The following is a 20446-nucleotide window of genomic DNA, read 5'->3' on the forward strand; positions in this document are numbered from 1 at the left end:
CTTCAGGGTTTGACCTTTATTGTTGAATCTCGCGAGCGGTCGGACGAGCATCAACGAGCGCCGACGGATGTCGAGGTGGCGGTGGGCAGCAAAGCAAGAGTGCTGGAGGAGTTTGGCCAAGTGATTGAAGACGATGATCAATTTTTCGCGACCGGTGCACTTTTTCTTTTTTAGTTTTTATTTTTTTCTTTTCCGATAACATCAAAGCCATTTGTTCCTAAACGTGCCACATCAAATCCACGTTAGCTTTTTATTGGTGACTTTGGACGGAAATTTAAAGGAAGATAAATGTATTAGAATAATCACAATTTGGAGCTTTTAATGTTATATAAATAAAAGATAAAAAGTTTGAGATAAATGCTACAATAGGCAAATTTTAGGATTTTTGGTAATTTATTTTTTAATTTATTTTCTTTTCCTTTCTTTTTTTTTTTTTTTTTGGAACCGAGGGCTTGCCGGGGTCAACAGCCAACCCTCGCCTCGCTAGCCACAAAGCCCTTGCCCAGATTTGGCGAGGGTTGGCAAGCCAAAAAAATAAAAAAAAAGAGTGAGAATAGAAAAAGAAAAAAAATCATAAAAATCATAAAATTAAAATATTATTAAAAACTATCATCATCAACGTTTGCTACACTACATAGGATATCCAATGTCTATATTATCAATTTCAAGCCAATACTGGCTAGATGAATTCACTTCACATAAATACAAAAAATTTAAAACTAAATTGACCTAATTGAACTGTTTATGACTAAATTTATACCAATATAATATATTTATAACTTTTTTGGTACTTTTTCCTTCCTCACTAAGTATACTACTTTGGTGAATATATTTGTTTATTTATAGATGCCCGATCAATTACTACATCAACTTTCTTCCATACATTCATTGTATATACTTGCTAAATTTGTACATTGAGGAATTTTATCCCTTTTTCCCAAGTACCCCTAATAAACATGATAATTCATTAGTTGATACCTCTAGATATTGACTCATTTAATGGATCCAAAACCTGCGGTTTCCTCATATAACGAAACTGCAAGCAATATTTGTTAGATCGATGTGCACTATTTCATTTTGTGCGGAAGGCCAAGCAACCAGTTAGGCAACTCACCACTCAATCCCCTTCCATTTCCATATATATTAACAAAAAGATAATAAATTGCAACCTATGGTCCCCCAAGTTGGGCATTTTCGGGTTATAGGTGGCGCATCTTCTGAAAAATGGGATTTTAGCCCTAAACTTCCCGATTTTGTTTGCTCACGAGGCCTTGTACTCGACCAAGCTAAACCGCGGCATATTTACATAAGCGACACAGACTTGCGTACCGAACCATGTGACTCAAATGTAATCTCGGCGACTGTCTCCTATATTCAACAGACGCCAAGACTTCAAAAGCTGAAATTTTCACGATCGTAGACTAAACTAAAAGAAAAGAAGAAAATAATCCAAGGGATTGACGTACGTACGAAGAACATCCCATTTTGGAGATCACTAAACCAAGATTTTGAAATTGGTCAAAACTTCAGAAATTGGGGTCGTTGTTTTCCTAAAAACTATGGTTAATTGCATGCAAAAAATTCCTTAAATATTGATATTTAGTCTACTCTTCTACGATCTGACCGCCAGCAGCTAGAATTTGCCTAACATCTAGCAAAAACCCACTTCGCGCAAGAACTTATTTAAAGAGCCCCAGGCTGCTTTCTGGCTTCTGTATCTCTATCTCATAACATCTGCAGTTATACAACTCCAGAAAAAAAGAAATCATGGAGTTCGCATCTGTCAGTGTTCGTCGTTCGACGTCGATCGTGATGTTCGTGCTGATGATGAGTGCTTCTCTGGAGGCGATGGCGGAAGCGGGCACAACGAGCTCGGCGAGTCTGGCAAAAGTGAAGCGAGAGCGCGTGACGTGCAACAGCCGCCGGAGCAGGTGCTTCATGAGGTACGTGACATGTCCGGTCGAGTGCCCTCAGGTGAAGCCGAAAGACCCCAAGGCCAAAGCTTGCTATCTCGATTGCTACACGCCCAAATGCGAAGCCGTCTGCCGAAGTAAGTAGTCGCAGACAACCTCCGAATCATCCTTTGTTCTTTGATCATTCAATGTAGCTAACGCGTTTCCCCGTGAGCAGAGCGCAAGCCGAACTGCAGCGGGATGGGGGCCGCATGCTACGACCCCCGCTTCGTCGGCGGGGACAACATCGTTTTCTATTTCCACGGCCGGAGCGAGGAGCACTACGCGCTGGTGTCCGACACCGACCTCCAAGTCAATGCCCGGTTCATCGGCCTCCGACCCGTCGGGAGATCCCGGGACTTCACGTGGATCCAAGCCCTGGGCCTCCTCTTTGGCCCCCACACGTTCACTCTCGAAGCCGCTAGGGCTGAGACATGGAGCGACGACATCGACCGCCTGCGGTTTTCATATGACGGGACGTCCGTAACCTTACCGGAGTCCCTGGACTCCGAATGGAGCTCGCCGGGCGACGAGATCAAACTCGAGAGGACCGCAAGCAAGAACAGCGTCACGTTGATCGTGCAAGAAGCCCTAGAGCTCTACGTTAGTGTGGTTCCGATCACCGAGGAAGACGACAGGATCCACAGCTACGGAATACCGAGGAACGATAGCTTCGCCCATCTGGAAGTGCAGTTCAGGTTCTTCGGCCTCTCGCCGAGGGTCGACGGCGTCCTGGGGAGGACTTACCGGGCGGACTTCGAGAACCCGGCAAAGCCTGGGGTCGAGATGGCGGTCGTCGGCGGGGAGGACAGGTACAGGACGAGCTCTCTCCTCTCGTCGGACTGCGCCGCCTGCGTGTTCGCTCCCGGGGACGACAAGGAGGTCTCGTTCCTGAGGCAATACGCGATGCTGAGCTGCACCAGCGGAGTGGCAGATGGCATTGGAATGGTATGCAGGAAATGACATAATCCATCGCCACGTGTCTAAAAATACAGAATTTCTATATATATTGTCGAGATAGTACGAGAAAGTACGATGATTTCTCACATGCAATAACGAGGTTGGAGTTTGAACTACAAATCCACCCTTTGATATCTTTGTAATGATGTTGTGTTCTTCTATGAAATTGTGATATTTTATATGTAATTCGGTCAATAGAAACTTGATTGTGTTCGCATTGCTTTTCTTTTGGTACTTCTTTAGCTATGAATCTAGCGTTGTAACTAGTACTCGAGTTTCTCTACATCACGATTCACAAGACTAATCTGGCTGTCGAAGTTTGCGTGGTATGAAGGGGAACATAGGTTAAAAAAAACCTGAAATTATCTGTATTTTTTCCACATCATGAAAATGATATCAATGAATTAATTAAAGGAATTATTCTTTCAAAGAACAGATATTTATCGTATCGGCTGTTTAGACTAGTGTCATAGGTTCGGTGAGAAAAAAGTTTCGAAATTTAGGATGAGTTTGGTGACTTTTTTATTTTTGGGAATAACTTATGCTCATAAATATTTTTTTTCTACTTCTGTTCCTGAACGAGTTTATGAACATTCGAAAGCATTTAATAACTATACAAAATTTTTATTTCCGAAATAGAATTAAGTTTAGTACAACCCTTAAATTTTTTATAACTTAGAATTTCTCTTAATTTTTTATAATTTTATTACATTTTTCTTTTTTACTTTTCTCTTTTTCCTTTTGCTTTCTTCTTCTTCTTCTCCCTCTAACCAATCGTGTGGCCGTGACAATGGTCGGGAACCGGCCAAAAGAGAGATAGTGAGGTTGTTGGCCTTGGGGAGCCTCGTCAAGGTTGGGCAAAGGCTCCTACGAGGTCACCGAACCTCGTTTAGCCGGTCACCGGCTGTCGTGGCTAGAGTAAGAAGAACAACAACAAAAAAAGAAAGAAAAGAAAAGAGAAAAAAAATGGTTTAGGCTTAATTATGGAATTATTTCCGGTAGCAAAGATGCAACATTTGTTTACTTTTTGATTCTATTCCAAATCTATTTCTATAAGCAAATTTGTTCTCATAAACAAAAATATTACCAAACAGGTTTCTATTCTTTCTTTTTTTTTTTCAAAGAACAAAAGAATAGAACCATGTGATATTTGGCATGTTACCAAATAGGCCCTTAAACATGAACGACAATGTTGGATTCAAAATACTCGATTTGAAAATGTATTTCAATTGAGTGATTTTGAGATTTTAATGGTAAAGGCCTAAGATAAGAAACTTATTAACTGATATCATGATAAATGGGTACAATAAACTATAAAAAAACATACTTAAGGTATTAGGGATATATGTAAGGTGAATTTGGAAAAAGCTTTCCCAAGCTACTTTGGGTGTCTAAAGTTCCTTGGGGCTAAAAATGTGTGTTTGGGAAAAAATTTGTAAGCATCATTGAGGGAAAGTAGGCCTTTGGAAGGTTGAAAGCCCAAGGTAGGTATGAGCCTACCTTGAACATTTCAATAGCCTCGGCATGCTGTTGGGAGAATCAATAAAAAGATTTCTTCCGAAAATATTCTCATTGACTTTTTGTTTTTCCGATTTTGCCATTGTATATTACACTATTCATCTTTTTATCCATTGAGGTCGGCCAACGTGGTTGCGTGGTGTTATGAGGGCTTGGTGACGGGCTAGAGAAAGGCCAGCATGGTCATGGCGACCAAGCAACTATTGTCAGGGGGGTCGCTCCCAACATGGTCACGATGACCAAGCAACTGTTACCAAGGGGGTCGTGGCGACCTACGTGTGATCTTGGTCATGGCGACCTCCATGAGCGGCTGCACGATTTGGGTTATCGCGACCCCAACCTATCACGCCCCGAACCCCGAGACACGTGAACAACCCGCCATGGTCATGCAAATGTGACATTCCCAGGTAGTGTCGCCGACCCCAATTTACTTTTTAATGCGCAAGCGGAACGTACTAAGAAACCCCTTACAAAATCATACGGGATAGGACAGCAGGAATATCAACTCAAAATCAAACAACATACTTTCATATAATATCAACAATCCAGGGCTTACATACATCAACCGGATCCAGGGCCTATACACCAAAAATGGGTCAGAGTCTATGCACATCAAAAGAGGGTTAGCCTACACAACAAGGATCAGCCCACCAAAAAGAACGGTCCTGTAACTACTAATTGGACTCGTTCGACGATCCCACATCCTCCACGTTTGACGGTGCAGGGTCCGGAGATGATGGGTTGTCCACCCTACCATCGGGGAGGTCAGCCACACCCTCTCCTAGAAGAGCATCCATCACAACCAGGGGAATGTCAAACCGCTGTCAAAGCAGACCAATCCTAAAACCATTGGCCCCAAAACGGAACCAAGCCCTATACCTATGGGGCACCCTAACATCTTGATCTCCCGGATCCACACGGTAGCCCCGATCAACTCATAGACCCAATGGCTCCCAAGATCGGGGGCCCCGCGCACCTGCTCGATGATCCGACCGGGAGGCCATTCTTCTCGGGGGTCCCGCCATCTACGGTCCCTGTAATATTTTTCCCCAAACCGGGGATGAGACTTTGTCTCAGCAAGTTCATCCCTCCTAAACCCTTATTAGAAAGTAAATACGCCCCGAAGTAGCTTAGCCACAACACATAGAAGACTTACCTCGACTTAGCCCTCATCTACGAGTTAGCACAATTTATATAATTCAACCACGTACAATTATGATAACCAACCAACCATGGTACAATCACATCATCAAAACAATTCAACCACTTGGATCGTCTCAGCGATCAATCGACTCGGCCGATTACATGTCATTCTAGCAAATCAATCATTGCTCTCAATCACGGCCCTACTCGGCAAAATTAGAATCAGTGGCATCACGGCCCCACTCGGCGCGACCTTTAACAGTGGGCAATTCACGGCCCCACTCGGCGCGACCTTTAACAGGTGGCAATTCACGGCCCCATCGAGCGCAACCTCTAATAGGTGGCATATCACGGCCCCATCGGGCGCGACCTCTAATAGGTGGCATATCACGGCCAACCGCTCCTCAATTTCCACATTTAGGATTTTATAAAGAATCCTCATAAATCGAAATCACATTCAATTCGCCACAACCAATCATCAATTTCAAATTCTATAAGCACAACAATGATCGGCACGAAATTCTGAGCAACTAGGGTCAAAATAAATTTTTCGAGTTTTTTTTTTTTTTTTTTTTTTTTTTTTATAAAATAATATTTTAATGAATTTCGTAATAAGATATATTATTAAATAATCCAACAATTTCGAAGCATTTATTTAAATCATAAATAAACTCCTTTAAGTCATATCAATGTTTATTTTAAAAATAAACATACTTAACCATTAAACTAAACACCATTTACCTTAAATAATCACCTTAATATAATCCACAACTAATTAAGCCAATCTATCCAACTAATCTCAATCAACTTAAGCTAAGCATACTTAGGGCATCATTATCTCGCTAATCACGGATTAGTGAGGTAAACTCACCGGAATTGCTTTCCGACGAGTCTCTGGCGAAGAGCACGACGACGCCGACGACAAACCTACACGGATCAACACCAAATGAGGACCAAAAGGGAGCCAAACCGAGCTTAAAAGAAGCTGGTTCTTGCTGGTTTTTCCAGCAACTAACCGAGCTTGAAAGGGCGGCGGACGGCGGCCTGGACGGGCGGAGAGACGACGGGGAAAGACCGGCGAAGGAAGCTAGGCTCGGGCGGTGGCTTACGGCGACGGACGGCGGCGACGAGCTTCGGCGGACGACGACGAGCGCAGACGGCTTGGAGCTGCGACGGTCGAGGCTTCGCGGTGGAGACGGAGGCAAGGCGGCTCGGCGCACGGAACGCAGCGAGCGTCGCGCACGGACGAGCGGCGACGGTGGACTCCGGTGGCGAGCGACGAACGGCAACGAACGGGCGACGGGGGCGGACGAAGCTCGTGGGTTTATTTGCTTCTCACGCACACTTTCCCTCTCTCTCCTCCCAATTCAAAGGTTGAAGATGATGGGGACAAGAGGGAAGTGACATCCCCACTTTTGGTGAGCCAATTGGCTTGTGACACTTGTCAAGCTCTCCTGAATTTGGCCTTCACCATGACATCACCTAACGATGTCATTCTCCACTAACTCAAACCTCCATAACATTTTCCAATAGGTTCACTTTCATTTCCGCCGGGGTCCAAGTTCTTATACATTCAATTACTTCAATTTCCATCAATTCTCTTCTAATTGATTCCAAATTAAAGTCCATAAATTAATCCAAGGTTCCTAATAGGGTATGTGACATGACCGGCTTCCAACTTCTAAGTTCAATCCCAATTTTTACGGTTGAATTCAATCCGGTGCGATTTCAGCTCACCTAATCCATTGAGTAGCTTTTGGGGAAATTTTCTTGCATCCAACCGGAGGGTGATCAGTCCCCAAGTCTGACGCGGTAAAATTCCTTAATTACTTCACTCAATAAACTAGTTCCCTTGTGAGTGGCCAACTCTAAGAGACAAACTACATGCACGGATGAATTGCCCGACTCAATTGACTGAAAATAAAATTGAGAAAAATCGGGATGTCACACAACCTTCGCAAGGTCACCGCTTAGGTCGCCCGATCCACACGACCCTCGAGGGTCATGTGACCCCAAATTGGCCCTCGTCAGGGTCAAACGATCTTTGTGAGGTATTGCACGACCAAGCGACCATTGTCGGTGGTATCCGAGGGCCACCTGAAGTCTTGCAACCTTAGACGATGGTTGCCTACCCTTCGCCAACCAACTAGCATTTTTTCTTTTTTTAATGATGAAAGCCTGTTATAAATATAATTTCTCTAAATACTATTTTGCCCAAATATTTTTTTTTTTTTATATTTCACAATAGACTTTTAGATTATAATTTTACCAAATACAATTTACACTTTAGAAAACTCTTTTAACTTAAAATCCTTTGCATTTTCCAAAAAAATTCTCCAAAAATCCAACCAAACACATTGACTAACTTTTTTCTATTTTTTTTTTAATAACAAATGGTGGTTGGTGACGTAAATTGCAACAAACTTCAAATCCAGGGATAAATCGCAATTATGAAAGCAAAAAATTGCCATAGATTGAAGAAACAAATCACTTTTTCTGAAAACAATGTGTGGTTTTCGCTTCATTATTATTTCCTGTATGTTTTCTCTTTTGGGATTTAATTTTTTTTGCCAATTCCGTTATAGAAATGGACAACGACGTTGGATTCGGTGTGCTCGGCTTGAAAATGATTTTAAAAGAGCGATTTCAAAATTTAAGTACCGGGTTATATGAGAAGCATATTGGGTGGTATTATGTGTGGTGGTCACCATTTACCTACAAAAAATAATTAATGTATTAGGTATATATGCAGTACGTCAGGGACAATTTTGCAATTTTTTTTAAAACAAACGGTGAATTGGGGACCTAAATTGAAACAAACTTCAAAATCCAGGGACCAATCGCAATTTTGCAAATAATAGATTGAAGAAACCAATCACTTTCTTTCTTCAGACAGAAACCCAAACACGCGAACGTCGTTGTCGCTTGATTATCATTTTTTTTTTTTTTTTTTTTTTATCTTTGGGTATTTCATCGTCTCTTTCGTCGTTGATCGGCAGCTGCACCGGAAACCAGCAACGGTCCCCACCTGGAAAACCATGATTATCTGAAGAATCGGGTAATCTTTCGTAACTGAAATTTGGGTCTTCACGTTGGTCTCTGCTGATTTGATTGCCCGGACGAGGGTCGACGACAAAGTCGAGTTTTTGAACTGAGAACAGTTACCATTCCTCGTTTCTTGAATAATCTGAAGATCAGAACTTTCGACTCCCCATTTTGATCTTGAAGTCGTGTGCTCAGCAAATTAAGTGGTGGGTTCTCTTGATATTAACGCAATGGTTGATAAGCTACTGAATTGAAGTTGATTTTTTGGCCTAATTTGATAGACGCCAGTTTCAAGGACTGTTTTTTCTTCTGGGGTGGTATGGGTGGAACTGGGTTGCTTTGGGTTTGGAGGTTTGTCGTGCTTCTTCAGTTGATCAGTGGCGTTCTTGGTTGGGGAAAGGAAGGTCACTATGCAACTTGCAAAATAGCAGAGGTACGTTCACTACTTTCTTTTAGCTATTATGATTCATTATCTTCGATTTCTGGTCCTTTTTATTGATCTGCTTCGGTTGAGTTACTGAATTCATTCGCTATGATCGTAATTTGTCCTTTATAAATTAAGGACTGTCATGATAGCATAAGTTTTAGCATCGATTCGCCTTCTCCAGTCAAAATGTTTTCCCTGCAGACCAGTTAGAAGAGTTGGTTTCTATAGATAAAAGTTGTGTCTTTGGCTGGGTGGTGGGCTACGCTGTGAGGAGGCTTTTAGCTTTCTCCTTGATTAAGTTACTTAATTTTTAATGAGTTTGGTTAAGCCAGTCTGCTTTCGGACTCTAGTTGGTGCATTACACGGATATATCAGTTAATTGAAAACTTTGGAGGTGGCTGCACGGAGAAAGGTAGAGTTTGTGGTTAATAGATTCAGAAATAACTTTTGTGAGGTAAGGAAAATTGCAATAGTGTATGAAAGGGGGTGTTTGGAAGGTAAGTTGTATTTGGATCTGACTTTAATTATCCAAAGATTGCATTAATTTGATATCACATCTGATTGAAGATAAAGGGGCAATTCACTCGGTTAGATGGGAAGAGGTGGGATTGTTGAATGATAATGGGTTCCAATTGCTATAATCATATATTTATTTAAATCAATGTGCATCAAGTGATGAAATTGGAGTGTCATTGGTATTTCTTTTTTCAGTTGGAAAATAATTGATTTTGACTTTTTGAATTCGTAAGGAGTATCTAACTGAAGATGCCAAGGTTGCGGTGAAACGGTTACTTCCTGATTATGCTGGAGGGGATCTTGCATCTCTTTGCTCCTGGCCTGATGAGATTCGTTTCCACTATCACTGGAGTGGTGCTTTGCACTATGTTGACACACCAGATTTCAAGTGTAACTATGAATACTGCAGTGAGTGGTCTACAATTCCTGCATTGTGAATCTTCTTCTCTTAGCCACTATATTTTTTAACAGCGCATGCCATATTGTTCTTGCTTTGAGATAGCATTAAGCTTGCGTTGAACTGATTCTAGTACTCTTTATGCATCTGATGTCGTGCTGCTTTTATATGTGTATCGACAGTGTCATCAATTTTAATGCTCTCCCATCATCTAAGCTATGCTGGATATCGCAAGCAAGTCATTGCTTTTTCTGATTTACCAAATTACGTAAAGCGCATTCATGAGGCGGAGGAGACTGAACTAATTCCAAATCTTGGTGCTTGAGTCTCTAAACTAATTATGCTATTATCTCTTGACATGTAGGACATATGTTTGCTTGTAGTTTCTTATGTGCAGTATTAAGTGATGAATATTAACACTGGTTGCCTTGCTGTTGAAATTTATCTAAGAGCTTAGGTGACAAAAGCCTCATTATATTGTGCAAAGACTCCTCTGTATCACTCTAGAGTCTATGTTAGAGATCAGAATAGGTGAGTTTAAGCTATGCTTAATTGGCCTAATGTACTATACTCCGCATGTCTGTCATTAGGCCTTGCCCACGGTTATTCTGAATAAACGTAGTGCTGAAAAGGGGATAATAATACTCTCTACCTTCTTGTAGGAGATTGCCATGATTCTTCTGGACACAAAGATATGTGTGTTACTGGGGCAATCTACAATTATACAAGGCAACTTGAAGCAGCTGGCAGCTCCTATGCAATAACAAATTGTAAACATCATTTGCTCTAAGGACGCATCAGTACTTGTCGATTACCTCATCCATGTTTTTCCATCTTGGGTTCTCACTCATTTCTGATTATTACAGACAACTTAACAGAGGCGCTTCTTTTCTTATCACATTTTGTTGGAGATGTCCATCAGGTTTGCACTTCTGGAATCTCTTAGCTAAGATGAAGAATGAGATGTTTAATAGCCGTCAGATAGATAGCCTTTGCATATTTCGCATATTTTAATTCTTTCAAGAGTAAATTATTTGGTAGTCATTGAGAAACACCTTGCATGGGCTAGATATACTACTGCAGGGATGGAATTCTTTATTGTGTATGACTCTGTGTTTAGCGAATCCATGGTCCATGTCAACTGTAAACTATGAAAAAATCTCAGGTTAAGTATCTACTTCTGTCTGGCAGCCCCTGCACGTTGGTTTCACTGGAGATTTAGGTGGAAATACCATCATTGTTCGTTGGTACCGGAGGAAGACTAATTTGCACCATGTAAGTGTTTCTTCGGCTGATCAATCCCCATGGCCTATCTAGTCTATTGCCTACAGAGTAATTTGAGAAAATCAAGTGTGCAGACAAGGAGAGATTCTGTCCTCTAAGATAGAAGAAATCAAACTTCTGGAATGCCTTACAATTTGACTACTTTGGAAATTTTATCTTAAGAAGTGTAAATGTTGAAGCCTTTGGATGTTCTATGTTGTTGATCTCTCCTCATCTTTTAACATGTCTTCTGAAGTATGAAGCTTGTGGGAAACTAAGTTGATCTATGCATGATGGAGCACACCTACTAAGTGAAAGTACGGACTTATTCATGTAATGATTATTCTTAGGCAGGATAATGATTTCAATCTGCCTAATGTAATCGAGAGTCATGAGAACTGACTGACCTTATGTTCAAGGGACGAGATCAAGTTCATTTTCAGATTTACCCAGCTCTTGACTATGCGCCCTTGTAGTTTTCCTGTTTGTCAGCTTTGCGAATTTGCAAGTAGCGACTGCTCTCATCTAGTGGGAAGATCTCATTGTTGTGACAACATAAAATTAAACAAAAATCCTTACATCTGGCAAAATGATGTCATTTCAGGTGTGGGACACCATGATTATTGATTCTGCATTAAAAACATTTTATCAGTCTGATCTTTCTCAGATGATCCAAGCCATTCAGAGAAATATTACGGTATGCTTTTCCAATTTTAACTGGGATTATTGTATTTTTCAGCACCTTCTGCTTCTCTCGTGAAAATTACAGTGTTGTAGTAACACGTCTTGCTTAAGTAAAGAATATCGTCATTTTCATTAGGCTTATGATGCACCGAGCTCCATTTTGTTTCTTTATCTAGGGATTAGAAAGTAAAAAAGTAAATCACAAAGTGCATTTGGAAGCAGATGATGTTGTATCATGGGATGTGACTGATAGAATAAGTCTTATCTAATAATAAAGTGCAGAATATGGCTTCCAGGGGTGTGATCATATAAATATATGGTAGCTGTGTAAACTGAAGTTTTCTCTGTTTCTTTGTTTGATAACGGTAGTAAGTTATAGACCTTTTTATGCCGTTGCACCCTAGAAAAGCCTGATTTTGATCATATTGAGGACACTTTGATAGTCTTATATAGGGTGGAGGGGTAGCGATCTGTCTTTGTAGCTGTTAGAACTTTCTCATTTGTCCAACTAATACTTTGTACCTAATTTTTAAATGATGGATACTTTAAAATAATCCAAGTTTACAATTTCTATAGTTTGCTTGCCATTGGTGTAACTTAATTTAGAATTTGGTGAGAGCATGACCCGTCATGCAAAATCATGCATGAACAACTGTTTTATAACTTTGTAACTGTCTTTACCCTTTCTATATATCTTGATGATGTAGGATGGCTGGTCCAATGATGTACCATCTTGGGGAGATTGTGCATCTAACAAAACAGTTTGTCCTGATCCGTAAGTCTTCTCTTTTGCTTTTTTGTGTGCCGATCTTAGTCGAATTGATTGTTTCACTGGGACACCATGTCATGCATCACTGCAGAGAGTATTATAACATTTCCAGTCATGCATGTATTCTCCACCTATTATATGAGTGTAGTTTTTACCCTGCAAACAGTATCCCAGGCTGAAGCTGACCGAGCAAAGTGAGATACAGTTTTCTCATTGATCGGATAAAACGTCAACTTTTTTATCTTGTCATTTGGACAAGCATCAGCACCATCTTTGTTTTTGCAGTTACGCTTCTGAGAGCATCAAGTTGGCATGTAAATACGCATACAGGAATGCCACTCCAGGAAGCACTCTAACAGGTTTTGTCTTTCCTTTTTTTTTCCTTCTATTGCTTTTCTGGTAGGTGAAAATTGATTTTCTCAATAATGAATAATTACATAAATATTTTCATCATTTATCACCTTCTGGTGATGCCGTTTTATTGATAGATAGCATTTCCTGGTGGAGAGGTATGAAATGTCTCAAACATCTGCTTGCTTCTTTATGTGCTGTAAAAGCTATGGCATCAAACAGGTCAAAAGCTGTAACATGCATTGTAATGGAGATGAGAAGGCAGAAATGTCAATTGTTTTACAATAAATCCACTTCAACATTGCTTCAAGAGGACATCTCATTCTAATTTGTTGATCTTTTTCTTTTTCTTTTCCTACTAGTATCCTATCACGTTGATTGACCCAGTACCCCTTGGGGTGGCACTAGACATATCACAACTTTAATTTCCTCATTTCTGTTTCATAGTTTTCTTCATTTTACATACTAACAGCGTATCGAACTTCTTCCTTGTAGATGACTACTTCCTCTCCAGGCTGCCCATTGTAGAGAAGAGAATAGCTCAGGCAGGAGTTCGCTTGGCATCAATCCTCAACCGGGTGTTTGCTTCTCCGAAGCAAGCTGCACATAAATGAAAGATGATTGGAGTACATCAACTTTTTTTTTAAGCAAAGCGCGTGGGGACCAGATTCTTCAGTTCGGCCACATTAATGATCTTCATCACCGAATTGACTAGCTATTCTCTTCTTCTGTCAACCTTTTAAGGCAAAAAACAATTGCTCACTCCGGCCACCTAATCCTCTCGCTCCTATTTTATATGTTGATGCTATGCTTATCCCGGAATATGCCTTATTCTCCATGCAATGTTAGTCAAACTTTTGGGACAAGCAAAAAAAACAGTTACATGTGCTTTCGTGCAAGCAATGGAAATGTACTCAAAAGTTGTGTATATAAATCTTATTGTTCTTCTCACAATCATTTTCGTCTTTCCGATATTCATACCACTGTGTTATAGCGAAGAACGGTTTGAGAGGAAGCTTGTGTTGTTTTGAGATACGATGAAAATGTCTTCTCTTGGGTTGTTGGCATCAATGTGTATGGTTTTCATGTTGGTGGCTGGGGTCCATTGCTGGAGCAAAGAAGGGCACATCATGACATGTCAAATTGCACAGGTAATGCTTTTTAGTACGTGGCTCCGGGCCTTCTGTTTATCCATTTCCGCAGTGGAAAATCCTCACCGAACTGGTCGGAAAGTGGGCTAATTGGAGTCATTCATGGCACTTTCGCTATCTGGGTTTTCTCTAAGTATAGCACTTTTCCGACTAGGGTTTGCGCCGACCTTCGCTTGTTGAATTTGAAAGAAGACCATGTCCCATTAAGTCGATGTTTTAAGCTCTTGTTAGCCTTTGACAGGCTCTTAAGAGCTCTAGTTGCCATGTGGTTGTTCGATCTTTTATCGGGTAATCAGCTGCCAGTTTATAATACGATCACACCAGGAACGAACAAAAAATAACGATTTCGATTAGCTGCTCAAATTCGATCTATCTCCGATAAAAGTCCTAAAAATCTACCCATTTGTAGTGCAGATTTGTCAAATGAAAATAAACATTCCAAATTGTTTCCGCCATGCCGATTTCATCTCTTAGATTTAAAAGTTCCACTATCCTTCATCGGGCCTGTTATCGTCTGTATAAGAGGTGCGACATCAGATGCCCTGAGATTTTCGATGAGGAGATCTTCACTAATTACAACTGCAAAAAGCTTGATGGGTCACCTGTATCCGTAATTGGCAAGTCAACTGTTGCTTTCTCTTTTGCAGTCTCTACTGAAGCCGGAGGTGGATGAAGTCGTCCGGCATCTATTACCGCCATACGCCAAAGGCGACCTCTCTTCGCTCTGCGTATGGCCGGATCAAATCCGGCACTGGCACAAGTACCAGTGGACAAGCCCGCTCCACTTCATCGACACCCCGGACGACGCTTGCAGCTTCGACTATGCTAGTAAGACACTTTTAAGTTCAATTTCTATGGCCTTGGAGCTTATACATGGATAGAAAAAATGCATGATACTAATGGAAAATTATTTTCGCATGGTTTCGTTAGGGGATTGCCACGATCCACACGGCAAGGAGGACATGTGTGTTGCTGGTGCCGTCACAAACTTCACTTCTCAGCTCTTGCATTACAAAGAGGGAACTGCAGATCGAAGATGTAATTTAAAACTTCTAATTTTTCTTTTTTTCAAGAAATACTCTTTGTTCAATTTATTTTAGCTTCTGAACAGGATGTCCTAATGTGAGTTTCTTAGCATTACAGATAATATGACAGAAGCCTTGTTATTCTTGTCACACTTCATGGGAGATCTTCATCAGGTAATCCAGCCTATTATGATCTTTACAGGTTAAAAAGATATTAGCAATCTTTTCTAAATAATATTCACTATTTATTGCGCTTTCTGCCAGCCGATGCACATCGGGTTCACGAGCGACAGAGGAGGGAACTCTATCGAGCTGCGCTGGTTCAGGCACAAATCTAATCTTCATCATGTAAGCGTTAACTTCGATTTCAAATTTCCCATTTTCACTCGTCGAAAAGAAAAATGAAAACCCATTTCACTGGCTTACGCTTTGTTGCTGTACCATCAGTTTGGTTGGACTCCAGTGTGCTTGCTTAAATAGGTTTTGCGTTGCGTTTAAGCCAAAAGATGCAGTAAACTAAAAGGCTAACGATAGCTAAAGCCTTGCGTTGCTTGATACTCATCCCTTCGTCAGCCTTTGCCTTGCGCGTGCATGCATGTGATGTGCACGTGCGGTATCCCGAAAGCGAGCAGACCAGCTTATTATATGAAATGTAGATGCTATATGACTCCTTGTTTTCTCTCTTGGATGATCAGGTATGGGATAGGGAGATCATTTTGACAGCAGAAAAAGATTACTACGAGAAGGACATGACCCTCCTCCTTCAAGACATTGAGGCCAACTACACTGACGTACTCTCTCTCTCTCTCTCTCTCTCTCTCTCGTTCAAAGCCATCTCATAGCACCATCTTAAGGATTATTTAAGAAAGAATTCAACGTAGATTTAAGTCTTGTCGTATATGGAAATACCACTGGAATTGATTGTTGTTGCCTCTTTCTGTTGTGAAATAAGGGGGCTTGGTCAGATGATACTTCGTCATGGACCCACTGCGACGACCTCGACTCATGTCCGAGCAAGTATGCAGCTGAGAGCATAGCCATTGCCTGCAAATATGGTTACAAAGGCGTTGAGCCGGGCGTCACTCTTGCAGGTAAAAGATTCATAGCCTCGATAGGGTTCCTGACCATAAGCTGAACATCTGCAGATTGTGTTCGTTTGATCTACTTAACTAAGCTACATCACATCTCATAAAACGCGTCGTCGTTTGCACTGTTAGTTAGGTGACACGAAGCATGTAATTCTGCCCACAATAGTTAGTGTTATCGACATCAACCACATCAACAATATACTAAAATGTGACGTGTTCTGAAATGTCGCATGATGACAGATGACTACTTTGACTCGAGGATGCCGATCGTCATGAAAAGAGTCGCTCAAGGCGGGGTCCGGTTGGCGATGTTTCTGAACCGAGCTCTCGGTGATGATGATGGCCAAGAAGAAGGGGTTGCATCCCCAACATAGGCGTCCTCATTTTCTCATGACTAGGAGAAACATTGACCTAGAATAAAATAAAATCAATTCAATTGGGTTAGAAAGAAAACCCATCACATTGATATTGTAAGTTTTTACTCATGAATTATCTTCTAAGCAGCCGAAGTAATTAGTTAGATGAAAGAGACATGATTAGAGCCAAATGAGGACATGTTCCCTAATGATGCAACACCATGAACTGATGCTCCCAAATTCTATGGAAGTTAATGATGTCTTGTTTATGTAATTTCTCCAATTATTCCCGAAGAGGCGTAGCCCTTGATCCTTGTGTATAGACTAAAGTGTACTTCATTCAATAAAGCAAGTGGTTCTCAAGTTATAATCTTGTTGAGTAATGTGATTGATCTTTAGGAAAATGACATAAATAGTCCATAAATTTTGTCCCAATGTGCAATGTCGTTCATAAACTTTTAATTTGTTCAATATGATCCATGAACTTTAATCCAATGTGCAATGTTATCCTTGTACTTTTTGTACATGTTCAATTTAATCTTTAAACTATATGAAAACATTCAATGTTGCCCGGAAACTTATATCAATGAAATGATGACATTAGATATTTTCAAATAATATAAGGACTAGATTGAATATTTACTAAAAATTCAAGAATTACATTAAACAAATTCAAAGTTCGGAAATAATATTGTATATTGAACCAAAATTCATATTCACTTGTGTAAATATCTCTGAATATAATATAATTCTCATTAATTCCTTCTGAGTTTTTGCACGTTTCTTCTTACGTACGTCTACGTCTACATTAATTTCCTACATTTGGTTGACAGGGCTGGGTGGCCTGTCATAGTGCATTGCGAGCGTCCCCTCCCTTCATTCCTCAATTGTGTTGTTGACATCGGGTCCTCATATAGGACCGCATCCAGCCTAAATCGATTGTGACTTTTGTATGACATTCGTAATCATCCTCCCCGACAACGATATACCCGTCATATGTCATTTCATAAGTTTTTTTTTTTTTTTTTTTTTTTTTTTTTGTAGCCGTAAGTTCTATGAGTCTTATGATTCGTAAAATTCCTCGAAAGAATAGTAATATCCCTAGTTAATAGTAAATTTCTTTCCCTTTTGTTAGTAAAATATCTAATTGGCCATTGCATTTTTCACTCTCATATGTAGGAAGATTCGCTTTATAATTAGTTAATAGGATTTCGATACAAAATCCATTCTATTATAGATGGTAAATTGTCCAAAAAGTCATAGGACTATTGGGTGATAGTCAATTCAATTTTGAATTTTTCAATTATGTCAAATTAATTCTAAACATTTTGACGATTTGTCAATTTAGTCGTTTTAGCCAATTTTAATTGGAAATTGCTGATGTGAATGTTGGTTATCTATATGGCATACCCCGCGCTGACATGAATGATCTTTTTTTTTTTTTTTTAAATTTGAATGTTTCTCTTCTTTTTTGTCCTTCCTTTTCTTTTCACCAATTGCCAGCCATAAGTGATGGTCGACGAGGGCTAGTCTCACCTGGGGAAGGTCGCCCTTGCCCAATCTAGTGAGGCCACTGTATTCCAATAGTCGGCAACCGGCCACTAAGGAAAAGAAAAGGGTAAAAAAGGAAAAAACAAGTTTAGAAAATATTTAGAAAATTACAAAAATCATCCACATCAATACCAACCATGTAATGTAAACTGGCTAGTGTCTACATTAGTGATTTCCGGTTAAAATTGTCAGAAATGACTAAATTGGCAAATCGTTAAAAGGTTTAGGATTAAATTGACACAATTGATAAATTTACAATTAAATTGGCTAGCATATTATAGGTTTAGGACTTTTTAAACAATTATCCCCTTTACAGAAGGTCCGAACACTTATTAGTCATGCCTATTATGGAAATATTTTTATGTTTAATGCATTGATTAGGCATAACACAATATTAACAATGCATTGAAAATGAAATGTTTTCAGTAATAAGGTATTTAACAAGTTATCCATGGCACTTATTAGTACTTTTATTTTGGCTCAAATATGTTTATTAGCTGTTTGATTTGCTTTTCTTTTTGGGAAGTGTTCTTTTCCAACAACCACCTACTTACCTATGAAAGTCTCTAATTACTCAAAAGAGATCTCGTATCCATTGAGAAATTTTCAAAAAAGGGCATGAAATGGGACCATTTTCTTAAAAAATGACTCAATGTGGATCTTGTCTCAAATAAAGCCTTAAAGTGGCCAACCTAATCTTAAACCAAGCTCCTCGATTGGCTAAATCTTCATCAATTGTCAAACCCCTGCATCTCATGTCAGATGCACAAAAGATGCATGTAAAATGCCTCTCATGCAAAACAATATTACAAAAATTGAGGAACTAATAAATTTAGGATCGTTAAATCTAAGCAGCTGCCATAAGCTTTGGACAATCTAGACTAGACTAAAAGACTTAATCAACTTGAAGAGTTAAAATATGAAAGGAAGCTTTGATTGATGGATGGGAGTATGGAATATTATGAAAATTGTATGATGCTAAACTTGTAGAGTTAAAGAGTATATAAGAGCTAACCACTTTGGAAATACCAATTTGGGATTCCACCATACTCTTGGAGGATGATGACCTATTATTTGGCAACCTGATTAGATTTTGGATCACACTAGGAAATGTTTACATGAGGTTTGGGGACCATGGAGTTCAAACTGAAAGTGTGAAATAACATTATTTGAAGAGAACGAATGTCGAATACTCTACATAAAAGGCTCAATACTTGCATTTGCACAGTTTGAGAGATTTCAAAAATAACATTCACAAGTTGTGCACCCAGAGGATCTTGAAAATTGAAGCAACTCGACATTCACAATGGCCCCTCGATCAAGTATATTAACAATTCATCCAATGGCCTCCCACTCATTGCTTTTATGTTCTTAGAGTCTTTGTCCCTCAAAAATGTTATTAATCTGGAGAAAATATACCATGGCCCTGCTGCACTAGAGTGCTTCAGCAAATTGAAAGCCGTGAATGTCAAAAGTGCTATCGATTGAAAAACATGTGATTTCTTTTAGAGATGCAAAGACTTATACAAGTGGAAGTTATGCAAGTATAAGTATACAATTCAATGTGAGCCATTGTTGTAGATAAAGCAAAAGAAGATAAAGTTGTTGTCAATGTCATAGTTGAATTGTCTAATGTACCTTGTTTGAAATTGAGTAAGTTACCAATATTATGAGCTTTTGCACCGTAGTTGAAATCACATTAAAAGGTTCTCCAATGAAGGTAACTTTTTCATTTTATTCCAATGTCAGTCTATCCTATTGACAAGGCATGAGTTTCCTTAATTTTTAATCTTGCAAACGCTGTTTAGATCATAATATTACAAGGAGATTTATGATAAGATGATATTGTTATTGGTTGAACATTAGTGCATATTGCATTAAATCTTGATTATTTATAAACGATGCAGTTTAATTAGAATCAACCAAATTTTCGGTTTTGATTTGGTAATAATGTGGAGTTGCACCCAAATGTGAAAAATAAAAAAATATAAAGAAATAGAGAGATTTTGGTCGGAGCACTGCCGAACCTCATTGACAAACTTTTGTTTTTTATGTGCATCATGCATGAGAGATGCATAGGCTCTCCGAATGGAGAAGATTTTGCTAACTGATGAGTTCGAAGCCTTATTTGAGATTGGGTTGGCTACTTTAAGACCTTATTAGAGATACTCCGAACCTTCTTTTGAGGAAACAGTCCTATTTCATACTCTCTCTATTTTTTTTAAATCTCCCCCCATGCATATTTTGCAA

The 20446-nt window shown here is 39.7% G+C and overlaps 3 protein-coding genes across 4 annotated transcripts; all 3 read left to right on the forward strand.

Moving 5' to 3' along the window:
• The first annotated feature begins 1744 nt into the window (after window positions 1–1744).
• Window positions 1745–3097, forward strand: LOC104441062. Its single transcript, XM_010054063.3, has 2 exons — window positions 1745–2050; window positions 2131–3097. Exons 1-2 carry the CDS (start codon window positions 1768–1770, stop codon window positions 2913–2915), a joined length of 1068 nt encoding a protein of 355 aa, XP_010052365.2. The 5' UTR covers window positions 1745–1767; the 3' UTR covers window positions 2916–3097.
• A 5389-nt stretch (window positions 3098–8486) lies between these two features.
• Window positions 8487–13975, forward strand: LOC104441061 (endonuclease 4). Of its 2 annotated transcripts, none has more exons than XM_010054062.3 (10): window positions 8487–8631; window positions 8900–9051; window positions 9795–9969; window positions 10621–10728; window positions 10825–10880; window positions 11150–11233; window positions 11826–11918; window positions 12613–12680; window positions 12960–13033; window positions 13521–13975. In XM_010054062.3, exons 2-10 carry the CDS (start codon window positions 8938–8940, stop codon window positions 13637–13639), a joined length of 891 nt encoding a protein of 296 aa, XP_010052364.2. In that variant the 5' UTR covers window positions 8487–8631; window positions 8900–8937; the 3' UTR covers window positions 13640–13975. The 2 variants fall into 2 exon arrangements, with proteins under 2 accessions (XP_010052364.2, XP_010052363.2); XM_010054061.3 differs by having other exon boundaries at window positions 8516–8824.
• Window positions 13976–13987: 12 nt separating this feature from the next.
• On the forward strand, window positions 13988–17015 carry LOC104441060 (endonuclease 1). Its single transcript, XM_010054060.2, has 8 exons — window positions 13988–14176; window positions 14824–15004; window positions 15107–15214; window positions 15320–15375; window positions 15466–15549; window positions 15897–15992; window positions 16154–16292; window positions 16530–17015. The coding sequence occupies exons 1-8, from the start codon at window positions 14063–14065 to the stop codon at window positions 16661–16663; spliced, it is 912 nt and encodes a 303-aa protein (XP_010052362.2). The 5' UTR covers window positions 13988–14062; the 3' UTR covers window positions 16664–17015.
• Window positions 17016–20446: the final 3431 nt, after the last annotated feature.

The sequence above is a fragment of the Eucalyptus grandis genome, chromosome 8, assembly GCF_016545825.1.
Source record: "Eucalyptus grandis isolate ANBG69807.140 chromosome 8, ASM1654582v1, whole genome shotgun sequence".
Taxonomy (NCBI): Eukaryota; Viridiplantae; Streptophyta; class Magnoliopsida; order Myrtales; family Myrtaceae; genus Eucalyptus; species Eucalyptus grandis.